The sequence below is a fragment of the Procambarus clarkii genome, chromosome 22 (genome assembly GCF_040958095.1).
Source record: "Procambarus clarkii isolate CNS0578487 chromosome 22, FALCON_Pclarkii_2.0, whole genome shotgun sequence".
NCBI classification, from domain to species: Eukaryota; Metazoa; Arthropoda; class Malacostraca; order Decapoda; family Cambaridae; genus Procambarus; species Procambarus clarkii.
Genome location: NC_091171.1, coordinates 27,609,695 through 27,631,695, shown reverse-complemented (window position 1 = coordinate 27,631,695; position 22,001 = coordinate 27,609,695). Strand labels below are relative to the sequence as shown.

Here is a 22,001-nt window from a genome sequence, read left to right as displayed (position 1 = left end):
GGGAATATGGACCACCATAACCAGACCAGATTAAAGAGTCTTCTTGACAGTAATTTTAGAAGAGGAACAACAGATAATGTCTTGACGCTCATAGTCTATTTAATATAATAAATAATAAAATATATAACACAAATTATATATATATATATATATACTTTCTTTGATAAAAGACTTGATATTTTGATATAACAATATGACATTATATTTGATATCTCAATTTGATATAAGACTTGACATAAAGTATGATTTGCATCTACCATGCAAATCCTGTATCATCCAAACAGTCTAATGACACGAGGGTGCAACAGTGATAACACCATACTCTTATTTACACCTGTAATTAAGGAGACTCCAATAATTCACAATGCCATATTACTCATGTTTTCTTCTCTACAATAAACGCTATTTACGCCTGTGATTTACGAGATCACTTATTTACACTCCTTCAGTATATATACGAGATCCCCCCCCCCCTTGTTTACACTTACAATTTACAGTGAGTAGGATCCTCTTGCTGACAGAGGGGGGGACGCCGTTGGCCGCTATGCAGAGGAAGGCTCCACTGGCGTTCCTATGGACGGCTGGGAGGGCCAAGCTTCGCCCAACGTGTTCCTCCACTGGTAGGGGTGGGGGTGTGGGGGAGAGAATAGGGGGTGGGGAGGGTTGGGGGAAGGAGGAGGTGAGAGAGAGGGAAGGGGAAGGTGAGAGAGAGGGGGAGGTGAGAGAGGAAATGAGAAAGAGGAGGGTGCAAAAATGGGGGGGGGGGAAGGTGGAATATTGTTAGAAGGGAGTGAGAGGCAGAGAGGGTGAGTGCGAGTTAGAGCCAGGTTAAAGAGTGTGTGTGTGTGTGTGTGTGTGTGTGTGTGTGTGTGTGTGTGTGTGTGTGTGTGTGTGTGTGTGTGTGTGTGTGTGTGTGTGAGTGTGTGTGAGTGTGTGTGTGTGTGTGTGTGTGTGTGTGTGTGTGTGTGTGTGGAAGAGCGTGCATTAGAGAGTGAAAGTTGGTGGGAGAGTGGAGGAGAGAGAGCGTGAAAGAATGAGAGAACAGAAGGGAGAGATGAGAGTTAGTGAGGGTGAGAAGATGAGAAAGATAAAGAAGGGAGCCGCGAATAGGAGTGTAAGGTACACGAGAGAAGAGAAAGTAGTGGATAAAATTAAGCACGAGGGAAAGTCAAAAGTGAGAGAGAGAAAAATGGAAGAATGAGATCAAATGGAAGGTTAGGAAAGGATAGTTATGAAATGGAGTAAGACATGGGATATAAGAAAGAAGGAGATCGCAAGTGGAATTTGAGAGAGAGAGAGAGAGAGAGAGAAAGAGAGAGAGAGAGAGAGAGAGAGAGAGAGAGAGAGAGAGAGAGAGAGAGAGAGAGAGAGAGAGAGAGAGAGAGAGAGAGAGATAATATGCACACATTCGTAAAGATACACCGACAGAGTTAAACAGTAACACAGAAAAGAAAAATAAGACAGAAAATCAGATAGATTGACAGACAGACAGAAAAAGAGCAGACGAACAATATATATTGAAGGGCAGATCAATCACAGATATACAGGAGGAAAGCATAAGAAGTAATCAAAGGAATAAGAGAAGTAAAGGATAAAAGGGAAAAAGAAATATCCATAATTAGTGTCTTCAAACAGTACGTTTCAGAAACAAATATATTATTAAGTAAAGAACCTTTTCTATAATATACGTAAATAAAATCCCACAATTTATTCATAAATAATCGTGAATGGTCTTATGTAAAATATGGTCCCCACATCAACACTTCAACTCTGCGTCTCCCTATATATATATATATATATATATATATATATATATATATATATATATATATATATATATATATATATATATATATATATATATATATATATATATATGAAAGTCAGTCACGGGGAAAATGTTGAAAATGAATATTGTCTCAGGAGAATGAGCTTTCATTTCTTATATTTGGGTAGAAACGAGGCAGTTCTTATATCCCGGCGTGTCCGCCTCCGGGTAGTTTTCTTACTAATGATGATCTTAGGAAGCGCTGGGGGATCAGCCGAGGTCGTATTGTATTCCGGGAGATCTCTCGTCTGAGCGCCTGCTAGGGACTCCTTGATTCATAATGAGTAAATGTGTAAGAGAAAGAGAGAATGGGGGGGAGAGAGAGAGAGAGAGAGAGAGAGAGAGAGAGAGAGAGAGAGAGAGAGAGAGAGAGAGAGAGAGAGAGAGAGAGAGAGAGAGAGAGAGAGAGAGAGAGAGAGAGAGTAACAGATTTGGATTTATTCAGGAACGAATTTTTAGAATCACACACAAAAATCGAAGATAATTTGTTCTTGCTGGAGCCAATGAAAAATTAAAAAGACATACACAATTTTTGGGAGGCGTTTGCATTCGAAAAATTGCGAGTCCCGAGACAAGATTATCACATGGACTTTGCACCGTCTGGTTCTGTCGCATTATTTTTTTTATGAGTGATTCCCATGTAATCTGTATATTTTAATGATACACAGTTGTAAATAGTCTTCTCTGGTACATAACTCCAAGAGTTTTTGTACCACCGGTTGATATATATATATATATATATATATATATATATATATATATATATATATATATATATATATATATATATATATATATTGTGACGATAATCTCCTTCAAGAGATTGAGCCTGCTCTTCCCTCCAAAATACGTCGATATATAAATCCCTATACAACTAATATGGAAGAAATATCCAACAACGACAACAACACCAAGTTTTGCCAGTTCAAATTCAAGTTCAAGTATGTTTATTGAGACAAGAAAAAATACATCTCAAAGGGATAGAGTAGCTTAGGCTATTTCTACCCCCCTTAGTTTTGCCAGAAGCGCAAAACGTATGCAGCCAGGAACACCTGCTCCACCTCGAACCACCAAACTACCTGTCTTATCGCCTGCTCATCGCTGATTGGCTGCGGGTCCAGTTGCAACTGCACTCCACCCACCACACTACTTGATGTCTGGGGCCACCACGACCTCAGTCCTCAGAATATCCAGTGCTTTCATCAGGTTAACACGTCTCGTTGGTAGACTAAGCTGTGGCTTACGTGTACTAAGAGAGGTGATAGCTTAAAGCCAATATTCCTGCACCTCTTATTTGATTGTATATTGTTCACTTGATATTACTCACTTGTCTTAACGTAACTTTTCATTTTGTCATTTGATTATTCTTACTATTTTGATTGATTGATTTTATTATACGAATTTGTAAGTCCATTTTATTCATGTTTTGCTTTTCTAACGTAATTAAAATTTCATTGTTAAATTTACTTGTGTTTTGTGTGTCTTCTCATTACCTTACCACAGACGAAGTTCCAGATTTTCTATTTTTCGTTTCTATATGTGACGAGGCCATACCCCTAGCTTACATATGTATATATATATATATATATATACATAATGTATATATATATATATATATATATATATATATATATATATATATATATATATATATATATATATATATATATATATATATATATATATGATGTCCAGGTGGACATCACCTGGCAGGACAAGGTGACAAACAACAACGTCTTGGGGAGAGCAAGAATCACCAGCATGTACACAATGCTGAAACAGAGACGAATGCGCTGGCTCGGGCACGTTGTGCGAATGGGCGACGGCAGGATCGCCAAGGATCTCCTGTATGGAGAGCTGAGGCAGGGAAAGCGTCCAGTAGGCAAGCCCCAGCTACGGTACAAAGACGTATGCAAAAGGGAACTGAAAGCCATGGACATCGATCTTGCTATATGGGAGACACTGGCTGCAGACCGTTCAGCCTGGAGGCAGTCTGTTCAACGAGGTCTCTCCAAGTTCGAGGAGTCACTTGCCAAGGAATCGGAGGCAAAGAGACAGAGAAGGAAAGCCGGTAACCAGGAAGACAGACCAGAATCGGACTTCGTTTGTGCTCGGTGTGGGATGGACTGCCACTCTCGGATTGGCCTCATCAGTCACACCAGACGCTGCACCAGGATTGACAACTAGGGCGCAACTCCATAGTCTCCCGAGACTGAAGGATGCCTACTATATATATATATATATATATATATATATATATATATATATATATATATATATATATATATATATATATATATATATATGTCGTACCTAATAGCCAGAACGCACTTCTCAGCCTACTATTCAAGGCCCGATTTGCCTAATAAGCCAAGTTTTCATGAATTAATGTTTTTTCGTCTACCTAACCTACCTAACCTAACCTAACCTAGCTTTTTTTGGCTACCTAACCTAACCTTACCTATAAATATAGGTTAGGTTAGGTTAGGTAGGGTTGGTTAGGTTCGGTCATATATCTACGTTAATTTTAACTCCAATAAAAAAAAATTGACCTCATACATAGAGAAAAGGGTTGCTTTATCATTTCATAAGAAAAAAATTATAGTAAATATATTAATTCAGGAAAACTTGGCTTATTAGGCAAATCGGGCCATGAATAGTAGGCTGAGAAGTGAGTTCTGGCTACTAGGTACGACATATATATATATATATATATATATATATATATATATATATATATATATAAAGTCGTACCTAGTAGCCAGAACTCACTTCTCAGCCTACTATGCAAGGCCCGATTTGCCTAATAAGCCAAGTTTTCCTAAATTAATATATTTTCTCTATTTTTTTTCTTATGAAATGATAAAGCTACCCATTTCATTATGTATGAGGTCAATTTTTTTTTATTTGAGTTAAAATTAACGTAGATATATGACCGAACCTAACCAACTCTACCTAACCTAACCTAACCTATCTTTATAGGTTAGGTTAGGTTAGGTAGCCGAAAAAGTTAGGTTAGGTTAGGTTAGGTAGGTTAGGTTGTCGAAAAACAATTAATTCATGAAAACTTGGCTTATTAGGCAAATCGGGCCTTGCATAGTAGGCTGAGAAGTAAGTTCTGGCTACTAGGTACGACATATATATATATATATATATATATATATATATATATATATATATATATATATATATATATATATATATATATATATATTATTAAATATGACCGAAAAAGTAAGATTAATAATTCTAACACGAATTTTCTCGATCTTTCTTATGTTTCTTTTCTCTGTTGATGGTAATTGAAAAATCAATTCCCCAAAATTCATTTTTATTTCTAGTCTGACGCGACACTTGAGCGCGTTTCGTAAAACTTATTACATTTTCAAAGACTTTAGTTTAGGTAAGATTGGAAGTAATTGCAGAGGGCCTATTGGCCCATATTTCTTGATGCTTCTATATTGGAGCGGAGTCTTGAAGTGGGTAAAATATAGTTGTGTCAACTATATTATAGCCACAACTATATTCTACCCACTTCAAGACTCCGCTCCAATATAGAAGCATCAAGAAATATGGGCCAATAGGCCCTCTGCAATTACTTTCATTCTTACCTTCAATACCCATTGTTTCGTGTTCTGTCTTGTGTTGAAAGTTTGTTTTCACCTCATCCAAAACTGTTGTAACATATCACCTCACCCAAATGCAGGTATAAAAAAAATCGAAGATGTTTAAGCTCTATTCAGTTATAGTTGTGTGTGTAAACTAAAATCTTTGAAAATGTAATAAGTTTTACGAAACGCGCTCAAGTGTCGCGTCAGACTAGAAATAAAAATGAATTTTGGAGAATTGATTTTTCAATTACCATCAACAGTGAAAAGAAACATAAGAAAGATCGAGAAAATTCGTGTTAGAATTATTAATCTTACTTTTTCGGTCATATTTAATAATATATGTCTACAGGAAAGACTGCTACCAAAATATACTAATATATATATATATATATATATATATATATATATATATATATATATATATATATATATATATATATATATATATATATATATATATATATATATAATATATATCTACAGGATATAATATTTAATAATATATGTCTACAGGAAAGACTGCTACCAAAATATACTAATATATATATATATATATATATATATATATATATATATATATATATATATATATATATATATAGATATAGATATAGATATATGTGTGTGTTATATAATGTACACATATATATACAAATACTGAATCTAACAGAAAGGGTGAAATCCATAATTCTAGGCCAATGCGTTTCTATTTTTCTACATTTGAGAAGGAAGTTGAAAAAGTAACCCTCCAAAGTTTTCAATATTATTAGTCCTAACGCTGACGTGTGTTTCGCTAACCCTTGATAATATTATTAAAGGCAGAGCTCGAACAGTTAAACGTTCTTGCGCTGCAGGATATATAAAGCTTCAATGTTTCCATGATGGTTGACGTAGTATATCGTGTTTCGTCAAGTTTTCAGAGATAACGGAGTGTAATGTGGTGGTAGTTGGCTATTGGTGCGTGGCTTGGTGTGCTTTATGTATAGCGCCTCGCAGGTGTCCAGTCTTGTGTTGTCGCTGTATCTGTCCATTATTGTGGCGTTGTTGGTGAGTATATCTCTGGTGATGGTCTATAGAAATGATATATTCCTACATAGGACCTTGCTGTTTGTACACTGTTAGGCGTCTTGAAAAATATGTTGTCGTCTTGCCTATAAATTGAGATCGTTGGGGCCGATTGTCCCCAAGTGGGCATGTGAAGGCATAGACGACATTTGGTCTCTTTCAAGAGGTTTTGTTTGGTGTCAGGAGAGTTCTTCATGAGCAAGTTGGCAGTCATCTTGCTCTTATAGACTATCATTAGTTCAGTCTTCTGGTTCTGGTCAATAAGGGTCACATTTCTATCAACTGTTTTTCAGATCCCGCTCTTGTGTCTTGCGGGTCGTGGAGAAGATGTTCCTGTTGATTATTTTAACACTAGTGACCGGTAATATACTGTCTGAGGTTGCACGCCTTCCTCACACTAAACAAAGCCCATTGAATGAGACGAATGTCGTCCATGCCTTCACATGCCCACTTGGGGGCCGTCTGCCCAAACGATCTCAATTTATAGGCAAGACAACAACATATTTTTCAAGACGCCTAACAGTGCACAAACAACAAGGTCCTATGTAGGAATATATAATTTCTATACACCATCACCAGAGATACACTCACCAACAACACCACAATAATGGACAGATACAGCGACAACACAAGACTGGACACCTGCGAGGCGCTATACATAAAGCACACCAAGCCACGCACCAATAGCCAACTACCACCACATTACACTCTGCCAACTGCCACAGCACGACGGAACACACAGCACCAGCCATCATGGCAACATAAGAGATTGATGAGTGTTTCACCTTCACATCATCTTCGGCTACTTATCCAGCGGCTGGAAACTTTGTAACTAGCAGTAGCAAAGGGCAAAGGACTCAACGTCACCCTAAACTGGATCCCATCCCATGTTGGAATCCCATTAAACGAGAAAGCCGACGAAACAGCTAAATTGGCAACTCGTCATCCACAAAAGAATCCAACCCAGCCTAGAGTACATTAAAAACACCATCACCAAAACACTCTCACACCTCAACAAAGCCCATCTTCACCAGAGAGGAGCAGAAGGTTCGCCCTCTGCAATATGCCATCTTCAGGCCACCAAGTTAGGCAGGTTAAATACCCCGAAAGGAATCCACAGGAAAATAGCAGTTCGCTTATATAGACTACATCTAGGTTACAGATGCAACTGGGAATTTAGTGAACCCAGAGAGTTCGAACTCTACCTTTGGTAATGTTAACAAGAGTTAACGGAACGCATATTTTAGCGTCAGGCAAAATACAATCGTAAACTGAACTTTGCAGAGTTATTTTTTTCGACTTCCTGGTCAAGTGAAGAATAACATAAAGAAAACGTTATCAAGTCCGTCCTGGATCTTTATCATCACACGACTTGATAATGGTCCACGACGGACCGAAACGTCGTCGTTGCTCCGTCTTCTGACGTGTGGTTTGGTCAACATGTCTTCAGCTATGTTGCTGTGACTCATCGTCTGCACACATGAATAAAAACACGTAAATTGTCCTACGGAAATATTACCTTGGAGTCATGTTATATGAAAGACATAACAAATTTAAATCTGTATTCAGAAATAAATCAGAATATTGATTACAATTTAATTACGTTAAAATTTATTGGCTACAAAATAAGTGTTTAAAACAAACATTATCATATCTCTTAAGCTGATGATAAATTTGAGACAATTGCTATAATTATGCGATCGCCAGTACCGACAAGCCATTGGCTGTCAACTCACCACTTAAAGAAGAGTTAAGGTTGAATTTCTGCCCATCTTCTCTTATCCAGCGTATGATTGGATGAGGATCGCCACGGGCCTCACACGTCATCATTACGTCACGTCCCTCGTTGACTGTGACGTCACTGCTGCTTCTTGCGTCATCGATTACCGGAGGCACTGAGAGGTAAACACGAGTGACTGTTAATTTGTAAATCAGAATACAGTTAGAGAGAGAGATAAGCAGACTCGGTACAGTTAGAGAGAGAGATAAGCAGACTCGGTACAGTTAGAGAGAGATAAGCAGACTCGGTACAGTTAGAGAGAGAGATAAGCAGACTCGGTACAGTTAGAGAGAGAGATAAGCAGACTCGGTACAGTTAGAGAGAGAGATAAGCAGACTCGGTACAGTTAGAGAGAGATAAGCAGACTCGGTACAGTTAGAGAGAGAGATAAGCAGACTCGGTACAGTTAGAGAGAGAGATAAGCAGACTCGGTACAGTTAGAGAGAGAGATAAGCAGACTCAGTACAGTTAGAGAGAGAGATAAGCAGACTCGGTACAGTTAGAGAGAGAGATAAGCAGACTCGGTACAGTTAGAGAGAGAGATAAGCAGACTCGGTACAGTTAGAGAGAGAGATAAGCAGACTCGGTGCATCTGGCTAGGGAAAAACAGTACTATGTGATCCATAAATCTCAAAACTCGACAAATCAGAATTTTCCACAGCCTGCAGAAGGTCACACAGAAACCAATTAAAGTTAAATTTACCGTCATGGGAGAGATAGACACGCGTAATAGATTAGAGAGACAGAAAAATATAGCGAAGCGCCAGACCCACTTAGCTGATGAGACTTGGAGACAAAGTGCTAGGGAACAGTTAAGTCACTCCTCCACTCACTCTACTTTCTCATACAACCTGAAGTTACCCCTTGTAATATCGCGGAGGTTATAGAAAATGGGATTGGAAGGGAGTGAACATAGAAAACGTCATGACAGACAACATTCCATGTGAAGATGGTGAGCACAGAAAACATCATATAGAAAATGGGATGCGAAAAAGACAAGTAAAGAAAATAATAATAATAATAATAATGAAGGTGAAGAATAGACTCAATGCATCAACCCGTCCTCGTCTCAAGTCCATTACATCCAGCGGTCGACCCCACAGACACATTCATCAATTTTAACATTATGTTCATTCAAAACGGGAATTTTCTCAAATATAAATTAATATTATAATGTATTAGCATATTGTGCATATATAGGCATAGGTTAGGTTAGGTTAGGTTAGGTGTTTAGGTTCTGTTGGCGATTATTTGTATTTGTAGTACGTGGGTGAAGCATTTACAGCATTGTGGTTCGAACAAAATTCGTCAGTGAAGCACTTGTTCCGGAAGTGTTCGGACGTCATCAGTTGTAAGTCGTGTGTAAACCGCTTTTTATTCATAAACATCTGGGGTTTGGTGGGTGCATGGAATCACCTTTGGGTCTTTTTTTTTTTTTTTTTTTTTGTATTTTTTTTTTTTTTTTTTTTTTTTTTTTTCTACCACAGACGTGGCCACACATTTACAATGCTAACCAGCATATATACATTTTCTTCTGTCCGCCATGGACAGGGTTAGAGAAATGTTAAACATAGAGTTCAAGGGTTTATTGAACACTCAACCACAGAAGGTGATTCGGTGCTTTTAAAATGCTAAGCTAACCTACATACGTAAATACGCAGAATACACGCGTCAGTGTATTATTAAACCAAATTGTCGGACGAACCTACATCCTTTATCAAGGTCCTGTAAACAAAAAACGTTGTTTACAGCATCTTGATAAAGTATTTAGGTTCATCCGAAAAATTGGTTTAATAATAATACATCTACACATGTATTTAATCTTTTCTTCACCTTCATTTAAAATATTACGGTATTGAAGTAAGGTTATAAATAATTATAATAATACTTTATTTATAATAAATGCATATATAAAGCACATGAGACAGGTATATTTGTAGATAAAGGGGTTAATTACACACATACAATGAAACAATACTACGCACAACACTTCGGGCAAGCATTGTGGAGCCTTAGATGTTGTTGTTGTTAAAGATTTGCTACCTGGAACAAAGTTCCAAGTAGCACGGGCTATGGTGAGCCCGTAGCTTTTTTTTTTTTTTTGAGACTTAGAGAAAAGAAAATTGGATGTTACTGAAGCCAACGCAACCTTCTTGAAGCAACCAGTCCTCTTTCAATGAACGTCGGATTTCGCTCGTATGCGTTAACTTAAGGCCAAAAATTGTCGTACTAGAAAATGGAAGCGGCTCGCGAAGGTGACGCACTGTCCCGTTTTCTGTTTTGGGTCCTCTGGTAGGTTAGGACACTTTATAAATTGACCGTTTTCTTGACGATGGGAAACATTAGGAGGACGGGCTGCTTGAGGAGACCGGGGCGGGTATTAAGAGAAGCAGCAATTAAGTTTACGCAATGAAATCTTGCGCTTAATTCCTTACAATGGAGACGAGGTTGCCAAGACGGAGGTTAAAGCCTATTGCACAGACGTCTCGGATGATGCCATCTTAGGGTTTCGTGCTGGGAGCAGGTACTACACCTGCGGCCAGATTCACGAAGCAGTTACGCAAGTACTTACGAACGTGTACTTCTTTCCTAAATCATTGACGCCTTTGGTTACATTTATTAAACAGTTTTCATGCATGAAAACTTCCCAATCAATTGTTGTTATTGTTATAAACAGCTTCCTGGTGCTTCGGAGCTCATTAACTGTTTAATAATTGTAAACAAAGCTGCAAAAGATTGAGAAAAGATGTACAGGTTCCTAAGTGCTTGCGTAACTGTTTCGTGATTCAGGCCCCAGGTCATGTTATTGAACTCCAGGTGAATATGTACTCACTGTGTGTGTGTGTGTGTGTGTGGGTGGGTGTGGGTGTGTACTCACCTATTTGTGCTTGCGGGGGTTGAGCGTTGACTCTTTGGTCCCACCTCTCAACCGTCAATCAACTAGTGTACAGATTCCTGAGCCTACTGGGCTCTGTCATATCTGTGTGTGTGTGTGTGTGTGTGTGTGTGTGTGTGTGTGTGTGTGTGTGTGTGTGTGTGTGTGTGTGTGTGTGTGTGTGTGTGTGTGTGTGTACGTTGCCTTCGTTGTTAACGTGAGCTAACGTGCATCACGAGCCGTTAACTGTGACGCTCTCTCCTCCCTCCACAATATTTTTAGTGTTATATCAAATCACGGAGACGAGGATGACGTGACTGACATTTGTCAGCCTGGCAAAAGTCTCGGGCGGTGAACAGTCGACTCTAAATGTCACTATCCGTCTTTCATGGCGACATCACTCGAGCATTTTCGCTCACTTTCGCACATTTTCGCACACTTCACACCACCACCACCCTAACCGAACTTAATGTCAGTAAATTCCACTATTAAAGACCTCTTGGCCTATGCGAGGCAGTTCCTATTGGTCCACGCGTGGAAGCTCCTATTGGCCCTAACCACTTGGGCTGGACGGTATAGCGTCGGTCTGGCTTCTTTCAGGTCGGCGTTCAGTTCCCGACCGTCCAAGTGGTTGGGTACCATTCATTTCCTCAGTCCTATCTTAAATCCTTATCCTGATCCCTTCAAAGTGGTATATAGTCGTAATGGCTTAGTGCTTTCTCCTGATATTTATTTGACCTCCTTTTGACCCACAAGAAGCAGCTCCTATTGGCCCACTTGAGGCAGTTCCTATTTATTTCCACCCAAACTCATTCATATACATGTCTAACCTACTCTTGAAACAACCTCCGATCTTGATAAGACAACATACATGTCAGCGCTTCAAACACAGAGACTTTTATCATATGCAACTGATAGAAACTAGATATCTAAAATAAGATAGATATGCTATCATGCATAGGCTGAGTACCAAGGTCAAGCACTGCACCAACGATATCAACATCTGCCACACCAACCCGCAACATGTAGTGTTTACATGCGTCAAACCAGGAGGTCTGAGCACATTTTTGTAATTCCACTTTATGGAAAGTAAATGATTCTAGTCATCTTCCAGGTGTTTACCAAACTTTTCCAACGTTGTTGACCAGACCACACACTAGAAGGTGAAGGGATGACGACGTTTCGGTCCGTCCTGGACTATTCTCAAGTCGATTGCCTGTTTTCCAACGTTATTCCAGTTTTGATCGCGTGCTGAAACGCGTGTGTGGAGGTGGCTTAATTAGTGTGGGTGCTCACTATAGACCCGAAGGTCTATAATCTATATAGGACCCGAATCTTCTTTTCGTGATGATTGGTTCTGTTGTTCTTCAGCAGATCTATCAGTAAGGTCACGTTTGTCGCTCTTGTACTGCCTTGTTTCCTAAGAATGACGCCAGATTCGATAGCTGGTTGGCCGGCCCCTGTGTCCTCACACGATAGCTGATTGTTGATATAATGTTGCCAATGGTGATCAGTTTAATTGTCACTCGAACGATACTGATTAATTTGTGTGAGTATTTCCAAGGTATTTATACTTCCTCCGCCAACTACCTGATCAAAATTGGTCACATGTTAACTTTTATATCAATAACAGCCGCAAAATGTTTAATTCTACTCATGAACTTGTTCATTTTATTTTCAATATTCATATACACTTATAATTATTATAATTGCGAGAGAAATGAATATGTGTATTTAATCATATATATATTCATCAGTGCATATTCTAGGTCAACCTCGATTCTCATGTATGAATAATTTATAATTTAAAGTTTATTTCTCGTATAGTTCAATACTTCAGCCTCACAATACAACCTGTTTATGATTATTAGGTAGTTATTACTATAGGTAAAGTGGTCTGCAATAAGGCACAATAAACCTATGTGTATCAAAGTGTTCAGTAAAGAAATGGACATAACTTTAGAGGGGGAGTTCCAAATTTTATTTTTTTTGAAATCACAGATCTTCATCCAATAATTCTAGACAGTTAAAATCGTGAGGATAATGGGCAGCCTTCAAGTCCATCAAGTCCTTCAAGTCCATCAAGTCCTTCAAGTCCTTCAGTTTGGAGACCAAGTCCAAGCCTCTGAAGACTGTTCATAGAATGCGAGATCTCTACTTGTGTATTACTCTTCAGTTTCAAGGTGTTATTAAGACCTATATATTTAGTTGTTGTTTAGGCTTACCTTCGTAAATAGGTAGAATAAGTAGTTAGCTTTGCTTGCTTTCCCCTTGTTTAAGTGAGCTCTAAACAGCTAACTTACTTAAACAGCCTAAGATTGTACGTAAAACCGAGAAGAGTTGTTTAGTTAAGTGCTTCTTCATACTAACGAAGCTATTAGGTGGTAAATTGAATTATATTGTTTTAATATTTTGGTGGGTTATTGAGGTAGAATAAACAATACTTAACTGTTGTTTTAACACACACTTTGGCTCCCTGTGATACACGCAGCGATATATATATATAGCTTTGATTTTTTAGCTCATTGGTTTAATGAGGTATTAAAAGCTACTTTTAACCATTTAGCTAAGCTACAGCCGACTTGTCGACATTAAAGCTAACGAGGCAGAGGGGTGTGAGTAACGAGCTAAACAATAATAGCTTGAGTTATGTCACAGCAATTACCACTAACTGGACCAATTAATCTCAGTCGGGCGTCAAGGTGGGCTCGTCTGAAGCTTCCCAGAGCCTCGGTCTCAAATATCCGACCATTTCGGTCTCAATGGCTCCTCGGTGTTGGTTTCAGTCACGGTCTGAGGTTTCCTCGTTTTTTTACACACAGAAATCACAATTGCGTGTTGATTCAAATGAACAAATCCACAAGGGCCGTGAAGAGGATTCGAACCTGCGTCCGAGAGCATCCCAGACGCTGCCTTATGTCGTTGCTCAGTCGATTAAGGCAGCGTCTGGGATGCTCTCGGACGCAGGTTCGAATCCTCGTCACGGCCCTTGTGGATTTGTTCCCTCGTTTTTTTTTCATAGATGCCTAATTTATGTATATGAAAGTTAGAATTTGATCTTCGACTTGGGACTGATTTCTGTTGTATTTGAGTCTTCAATCCGTCATCTTGCTTGATACCTGCTTGACACTTGCTTGAGACCTGCTTGACACTTGCTTGATGCCTGCATGACACTTGCTTGATACCTGCTTGACACTTGCTTGATACCTGCTTGACACTTGCTTGATACCTGCTTGTCACTTGCTTGAGACCTGCTTGACACTTGCTTGAGACCTGCTTGACACTTGCTTGATACCTGCTTGACACTTGCTTGATACCTGCATGACACTTGCTTGATACCTGCTTGACACTTGCTTGAGACCTGCTTGACACTTGCTTGAGACCTGTTTGACACTTGCTTGATACCTGCTTGACACTTGCTTGATACCTGCATGACACTTGCTTGATACCTGCTTGACACTTGCTTGAGACCTGCTTGATGGGGTTCTGGGAGTTCTTCTACTCCCCAAGGTCTCCCCGAGGCCAGGCTTGACGCGTGAGAGCTTGGTCCAACAGGCTGTTGCTCCTAACAGCACCTGTTACCATCCTTGTTGATTTGGTTTCCATTTTTTTTTTTTGAGTTTCTGGTCTGTCAACCATCTGAAAGGACAATTAAGAGCAACACAATAGCCTTAATAACCCTCCAAGATTGATTAATCTTGGAGTAATTAACTAATCTATTAATCAACTAAATCAACCTCCAAGATCAACCTCTGGATGGTTGGTGTTGGGCTTACTGACCAATCAGCAAGTATACTATTAGTCCTGAACATTGTCCGGGATTGAAGTTAGCCCCCCCCCTCCCCCCCCTCCCTCCCCCCCCTCCCCCCCCTCCCCCCTCCCCCTCCCCCCTCCCCCTCCCCCCCCTCCCCCCCCCTCCCCCCCCCCCCCCTTCAGTTCATATACACCGAGAAGCGGTGTGGATGACGGATGACTGCCTGATGGATGACGGGGGTAATGGGCTGATGGATGGGACATGGAATAGGGTGATAGCTGGAGGATGTAATTAGGGGTGACAGATGACGATATAAGGGGTTTTGGATGAAGTGGGTTGGGGATATAATGGGGTGATGAAAATGGGGGAATGTAGTGAGGTAATGGAAGAGGGAAGTAACTGGGTGATGGGAGATCGAGGGGTGTAATAGGGCGACGAATGGGGGATGTAATGAGGTAATGGGTGGATGGAGTGAAGGGGGGGGAGGGTAAGGGATGGAGGGAATTGGTGATAGATGGGGAATTTAATGGTGCAACGCCGGGAAGGTTTAATGGATACGGAATTGAATGAGGTGATGGATGGGGCATATGGGAGGGATGGGAAGGGTTTGATGGATGAGGACTGAGAGGATGAGTAAAGTATACATGAATAATAACTCATGCAGAGGAAGCGGGAACTGAGAAGAGACAACAGGAGGAACAGGAGGAACAGGAGAAACAGGAGGAACAGGAGGAACAGGAGGAGGAGGAGGAGAAAAACGCCCAATAAGCGTGCAAAAATCAGGTATTTTTTTATCTGGATGAGGAAGAGTGGGGGGGGGGGGGTGTTGGAGGATCAGGCGGACAGGGAGCCGTAAGATGTAAAAGGAAGCGTCAGGGGAATATCAGGAGGACTTGGAGGAGGTGAATGATCGGGAAGGAGGAGGAGGAGGAGCAGAAGAAAATCTGAGCAAGAAAAAGAAAAAGGGGGCGAAATATTTCTCTACCTGAGGGACGCGACGGCATAAGAAATATGGCGGTTACAGCTGGGATTATCTGGAGAGTGGCTGAGGCAGGGAGAGGCAACGATGTTAGGGAGAAGCAGGCATAGTAGGGAGAGGCAGGGAGGGCAGGTAGAGGCAGGGAGAAGCAGGCATGGTAGGGAGAGGCAGGGAGGGCAGGTAGAGGCAGGGAGAGGCAGGGAGGGCAGGTAGAGGCAGGGAGAAGCAGGGAGGACAGGAAGAAGCAGGGGGAAGCAGGGAGGAGCAGGAAGAAGCAGGGAGGGTAGGAAGAAGAAGACAGGAGCAGGGAGGGCGGGAAGAAGCAGGGGAAAGCAGGGAGGGCAGGGAGAGGCTACGAGAATTCAAAGCCTTTCACAGTAGCAGAAAAGAAAAGAAGGGAAGGAGCAGAAGGTAAACGACATAGGTTAGTTTAGAAGAAAGGATAAAGACGGGAGATAAGCGAGGGGGACGAAGAAATAGACTCTAAAGTAAGATGGGAACTTGAAGGAACGGGCAAGCGTAAAATGGCCAGGGATAAAAGATATAAACGGGATATAGGATGCTCGGGTTAGGTGAGTTTAGGAGGAGAGAGAGAGAGAGAGAGAGAGAGAGAGAGAGAGAGAGAGAGAGAGAGAGAGAGAGAGAGAGAGAGAGAGAGAGAGAGAGAGAGAGAGAGAGAGAGAGAGAGAGAGAGAGAGAGAGAGAGAGAGAGAGAGGGCGTGGAGGGTGACTCAACTATGGAGAAGATAGAATGAATGGGGATGGCGTTGAAATTGACAGAGCGAGAGATTGGAGAAAGGAAAGTGTCTAGAAATAAAAGAAAGATATAAAGTGTAGAGAAAGAGAGAGTAGGAGAAAGAGCTGAAGAATGGTTAGAGAAATAGTAATGTGGAAAGAGATGGTGGACAAAAGAATGTACACACACACACACACACACACACACACACACACACACACACACACACACACACACACACACACACACACACACACACACACACACACACACACACACACACACACACACACACACACACACACATATATATATATATATATATATATATATATATATATATATATATATATATATATATATATATATATATATATATATATATATATATATATATATATATATATATATATATATATGGCCCCAGGCGGGGCAACCCTGTCCTGGACCTCCCAGCAGCGGGCCATCGCACAAAACTCATTCATCGATATTAACGATGAATTAATGCTGTATTAAATAAAAAAAATATTTTTTTTCATATAATAGTTATTATTGCATACCAGAATGTGTTGAATAATTTGACCTAACATAGGTGTTTATGGGTTCTGTTTGCAAGTATTGGGATTGAAGGTACATTATGAGAGGTGGGACTTGAGGACGGGTAACGAACGAAGCAGTGCTTGAGACAAGCACATACTTAGACTGTGCTCGAAGCTACGACTCAAGACGTGGTTCATTCCCGTCCAGAAAACACTCTTTTAAATCAACTTAACCAAAGTAACTTGCTTAACTTATTCTAGGGCTAACTATGCATAAGCCTTCAATATTAAATAATAATTTATATTTGAGAAAAATTATTTTTACAATGTATAAAATATTTATGCTCTCATTTGGTTGAAAAATATATGTCAAATTTTCCATTCACCTGGGCTATGGGTCTCGAACCCTGGACCCCAAGCGTGTGATGCCGACGATCTATCGACTGGGCTATGAGCAGCCTTAGCAAGGAAAGTTTTTATGTCAAATACTGAGTTATTAAGGTCAGTGATAGTATAGCAAAACTAACTATATAGCAAAACTGGTAATATAGTATAGCAGAACAAATATTAAGCGTAAAACAGGTGGGGGGATATATTCGTTGGGTGTTTAATTAGTCCTGGCAGGTATTGGCATGAAGAAAGGATGGTAGTTAGAGAGTCGGAGGCAGGTATTAGGAGGGAGAGAGAGGGAAGGATCGAGTCAGATGTTGGATGGGATAGAAGCGGGTGTTATACCGGAGTGAGGGCCCAACACCCGTCAATATTACTGAGCGCATCGGTCACGTGGCTCTGTTTATCTCCGCTCCGGGTTTGTTTACTCTCTGAGGCACCAATATTGCATCCGTGCTCTAGCTGCCTCCTTCCCCCCCTCTGCAGCCTCCCCCGACCCCAACCCCCGAAACCCCTTTTCTTGGCCCATAGATGGACAGCAACCCCACCCCCACCCCTCTCCGTCTCCCCAACCGAACATCCGCCTCCAATAGACCCTTCCTGACCGAATATGCCCTTTCAAGACAAGTCAGCGGATCGCTTACAAGACGGAAGCACACGAACGCTGTTCTCTCCACATAGAATATTCTCTCAGCTCAGAGAATCAGACTGACTCTTTGTCTCAGCTCTGAGAAGCACATCAGCTCGTTTGATCAGCTTAGAGAATAACATCAACTCTTTGTCTCAGCTAAGAAAAGAATGGCAGCTATTGTTCTCAGCTCAGAGAAGCACAACATGCTCTGCCTTCTTCCTTGTCACTTTTCTATATTTCAATTTTTTTCATATTTTTTCTGTTATTCCTTTGTCTCTCTCTCACACCACAGGGAAACCTGATTCAATTATTCCACTGTCCTTCTTTCCCTCTCTCTCTCTGTGTCTCTGTCTGTCTGTCTGTCTGTCTGTCTGTCTGTCTGTCTGTCTGTCTGTCTTTCTGTCTGTCTGTCTGTCTGTCTGTCTGTCTGTCTGTCTGTCTGTCTGTCTGTCTGTCTGTCTGTCTGTCTGTCTGTCTGTCTGTCTGTCTATCTCTGTCTCTGTCTCTGTCTCTCACTCTCTCTCTCTCTCTCTCTCTCTCTCTCTCTCTCTCTCTCTCTCTCTCTCTCTCTCTCTCTCTCTCTCTCTCTCTCTCTCTCTCTCTCTCTCTCTCTCTCCCTCCCCTTTCGTGTCATATTTATATTCCTCTTTCTCAGCCTTTCCCACCCCTCTGCATTTAATTTGTTATTCTCTTCCTATTTCTGTTAGCCTTGCTATTTTGCCTTTCATCAGTGTAGACTTCATGTCTTCTTTATTCTAAAGTGAAACACGTTTTCGTTTTCTATTCGATATGTTTATTTATAATTATTATTCCCTCTTTATTTGAAATGTTATTTATTTTTATATGAGGACTTTTCATCTAAAATTATTTTGATTATTGTGTTCTTATATATATATATATTTTTTTTTTTGGGGGGGAGGGGGTCATTTTTATTACCTTCCACATCTTTGGAATATTTATTTTGTCTCATATTATTATTATTTGTCTACATTTTAAATATTTCTCTGCGAATATTCCTCGTGCACATGTCCTTTCCTCGTTATAATTTTCAAAGTTCTATTTTTCCAGAAGGTTTTCATATTCCAAATTCTCTCCAGGGAATTTTTTTTTTTTAATGTTCAAAAATTCTCTCTCCGATAAATATTTTATTTTCCGATGAGTTTCCTTTAAGCTTTTTCTTGACATGTTTATTCCTACTGTATTTTTCCGCCTCAGTAGATCCGGTTCACTGTACAGAGTAAATATTTACATAATGTTATCTCCTGGAAATCGACTCTACATCTGTTAATACCATTTGAATCCTGTCTATTCTTACATATAATTTTTCGTCCTTGTTTTGTGGGTGATATACATGTTCCTTTTATCACATACATGCCTTTACTGCCATGTAATCCCTCACTCCCATGTAATCCCTCGCTCCCATATAATCCCTCTTTCACTCCCTCTCTCTCTCTCTCTCTCTCTCTCTCTCTCTCTCTCTCTCTCTCTCTCTCTCTCTCTCTCTCTCTCTCTCTCTCTCTCTCTCTCTCTCTCTCTCTCTCTCTCTCTCTCTCTCTCTCTCTCTCTCTCTCTCTCTCTCTCTCTCTCGTAATCCACCAGTCTCATGTAATTCCTTCTTCTCATGTAATCCCCCTCACTCGTGTAATCTCTCTCTTTTTTGTAATCTCTCTCTCTTGTAATAAATTTTCCTCATGTAATACATCATTCCTATGTAATCTCTTGCTCTCCATTAATCCATCCCTGCTGTGTAATCTATTCTTCTCTTGTAATCTCCCCTGCCACATAATGCCTCCCTCTCATGACATCACTCCCTGCTATGTAAGCCTCCTCGCATGTAATCCTCCCATCACATGTAATCACTCCCTGTAATGTAATCACCCACTCCCATAAAAGCCCTCCCACTTGTGTAATCAATCCTTACCATGTAATCCATCGCTCCCATGTAATACTTCCCTCTGGTGTAATCCTACCCTCTGATGTAATCCCTTTTTCACGTGCAATCTTTCTCTCTTGTAATTATATATTTGCACGTAATCACTCCTCTATTGTAATCTCTCATGTAATCCCTGCTCTCAAGCAGCGTTTCCAAACCTTTTTTATACTCATGGAGCCCATGCAATAAATTTCGTATCAAGAAACCGCTGTAAACACAAAATATAGATATTGACAATATTTTAAATTCAAGTTTTCCATTTTCGTAACATCATCAAAAAACTTTTTTTCAAATAAATTCCATGAGATTTTGACATCAGGAGCTTCTCTTTGAGGAAAGTGTTGTGACATCAACAATATTTTCTTGTTTTACAAGACAAACCGGACCTGTTATAAAGGAGACCGTTGATGGGGCTCCATCAACGGTGTATTTTACATATATCTATACTTTACTCCGTACATATATCTAATCTCTTGTGGAACCTCCTGTAGTGATCTCTCGTGTGACCCGGGGAACCACGGTTCAGAAACGGTGTTCTCATGTAATATACTGACGTGTTATGTATTTCCTCCCTCTCTCGTGTAATCCGTCCCACTCCTGTAATCCCTTTCCGCCCATGTAATCTCTTCCTAATGAAATCACATGGGAAGTTGTATGAGAGGAAGTTCCTTCTTCTCATACAAGCGCCAGAAGTTCCTTCATTTCATACAATACCTCTCGCTCATACAATTCTTTCTACACGAAGAAACAATCTCAGCACTTCTTACAATCTATCCTCTTGCATAATACCGTTCTCTGAATCACCATCATCTCATGAAGTGCTTCCATCCCCCTCAATACACTTCTATCCCTTACAATCCCTTACAATCCCTAACAATCTCATACAATCCCAATCGGTCATTTCCTCAAGTGTTAACACCCTCGTTGGTAGGGTTCTCAGTACCTATGTAATTGCTCGTTGGATCTCAATAATGTTGATGTAGGGGGAATACTGAGATAGGAACAACCTTTTGCACCAAGTTACCACAAATCAAGATGGTATAGCACATTTCGGTAGTAGAAGAAATCCCAGAGCTCACTCCAAGGTCAGGTTTTAGAAGTATTCTTCAGGTATTATCTGGGTATGCTGGAGGCGTATTGGTGGTAACGGACAGTTCGTCGTGTTTGTACTAAGGTCAAGGTTTTCAACTAAGGTATTGACTCAACCTCTCATGTGTATTGTGAGGAGGAGGAGGAGGCAGGCTGTCGTCTCCCCTTCTCTCTCTCTCTCTCTCTCTCTCTCTCTCTCTCTCTCTCTCTCTCTCTCTCTCTCTCTCTCTCTCTCTCTCTCTCTCTCTCTCTCTCTCTCTCTCTCTCTCTCTCTCTCTCTCTCTCTCTCTCTCTCTCTCTCTCTCTTATCCACAGCTTCTGGGACACTTCTGGATCGTTTCTCTCTCCTTAAAATTTATTCCATCTTCTGTTCGGCATTTTCATTAGTTTTTTCTCTGGATATGTGTCTTTCTCTATTTAGTTGTTTAATATTCGTTCATTTGCCTGTCTTTTGTCCGTACACACACACACACACACACACACACACACACACACACACACACACACACACACACACACACACACACACACACACTCAGTGTGTGTGGTGTGTGCCTTGCGGTTGAGTGACAGCGCTCTGGGGTCGTTGTTCTAAGGGCCCGGGTTCGATCCCCGGCAGAGGCAAGAACAAATGGGCAGAGTTTCTATCACCCTGGTGCCCCTTTTCACCTAGCAGTAAATAGGTATCTGGAAGTTACAGCTGCTACAGGTGGCTTCCTTGGGATGGATGTGAATGAGTGTTTAAGAGAAAAATATATATAGTAGACAAAATAGAGGAAAAATTAATTGGT

The 22,001-nt window shown here is 40.5% G+C and overlaps 1 protein-coding gene across 1 annotated transcript in view; it reads right to left on the bottom strand.

Annotated features, from left to right (window-relative positions):
• Positions 1-272: 272 nt before the first annotated feature.
• The window catches only part of LOC123748333 (limbic system-associated membrane protein), a 489,037-nt gene continuing 467,308 nt past the window's right edge, over positions 273-22,001 (bottom strand). The window contains exons 6-8 of the mRNA XM_069329141.1: positions 8,241-8,399; positions 489-617; positions 273-334 (exon numbers count right to left, since the gene is read on the bottom strand). Coding sequence (XP_069185242.1) covers positions 273-334; positions 489-617; positions 8,241-8,399 — 350 coding nt within the window. The remainder of the gene's footprint in view (positions 335-488; positions 618-8,240; positions 8,400-22,001) is intronic.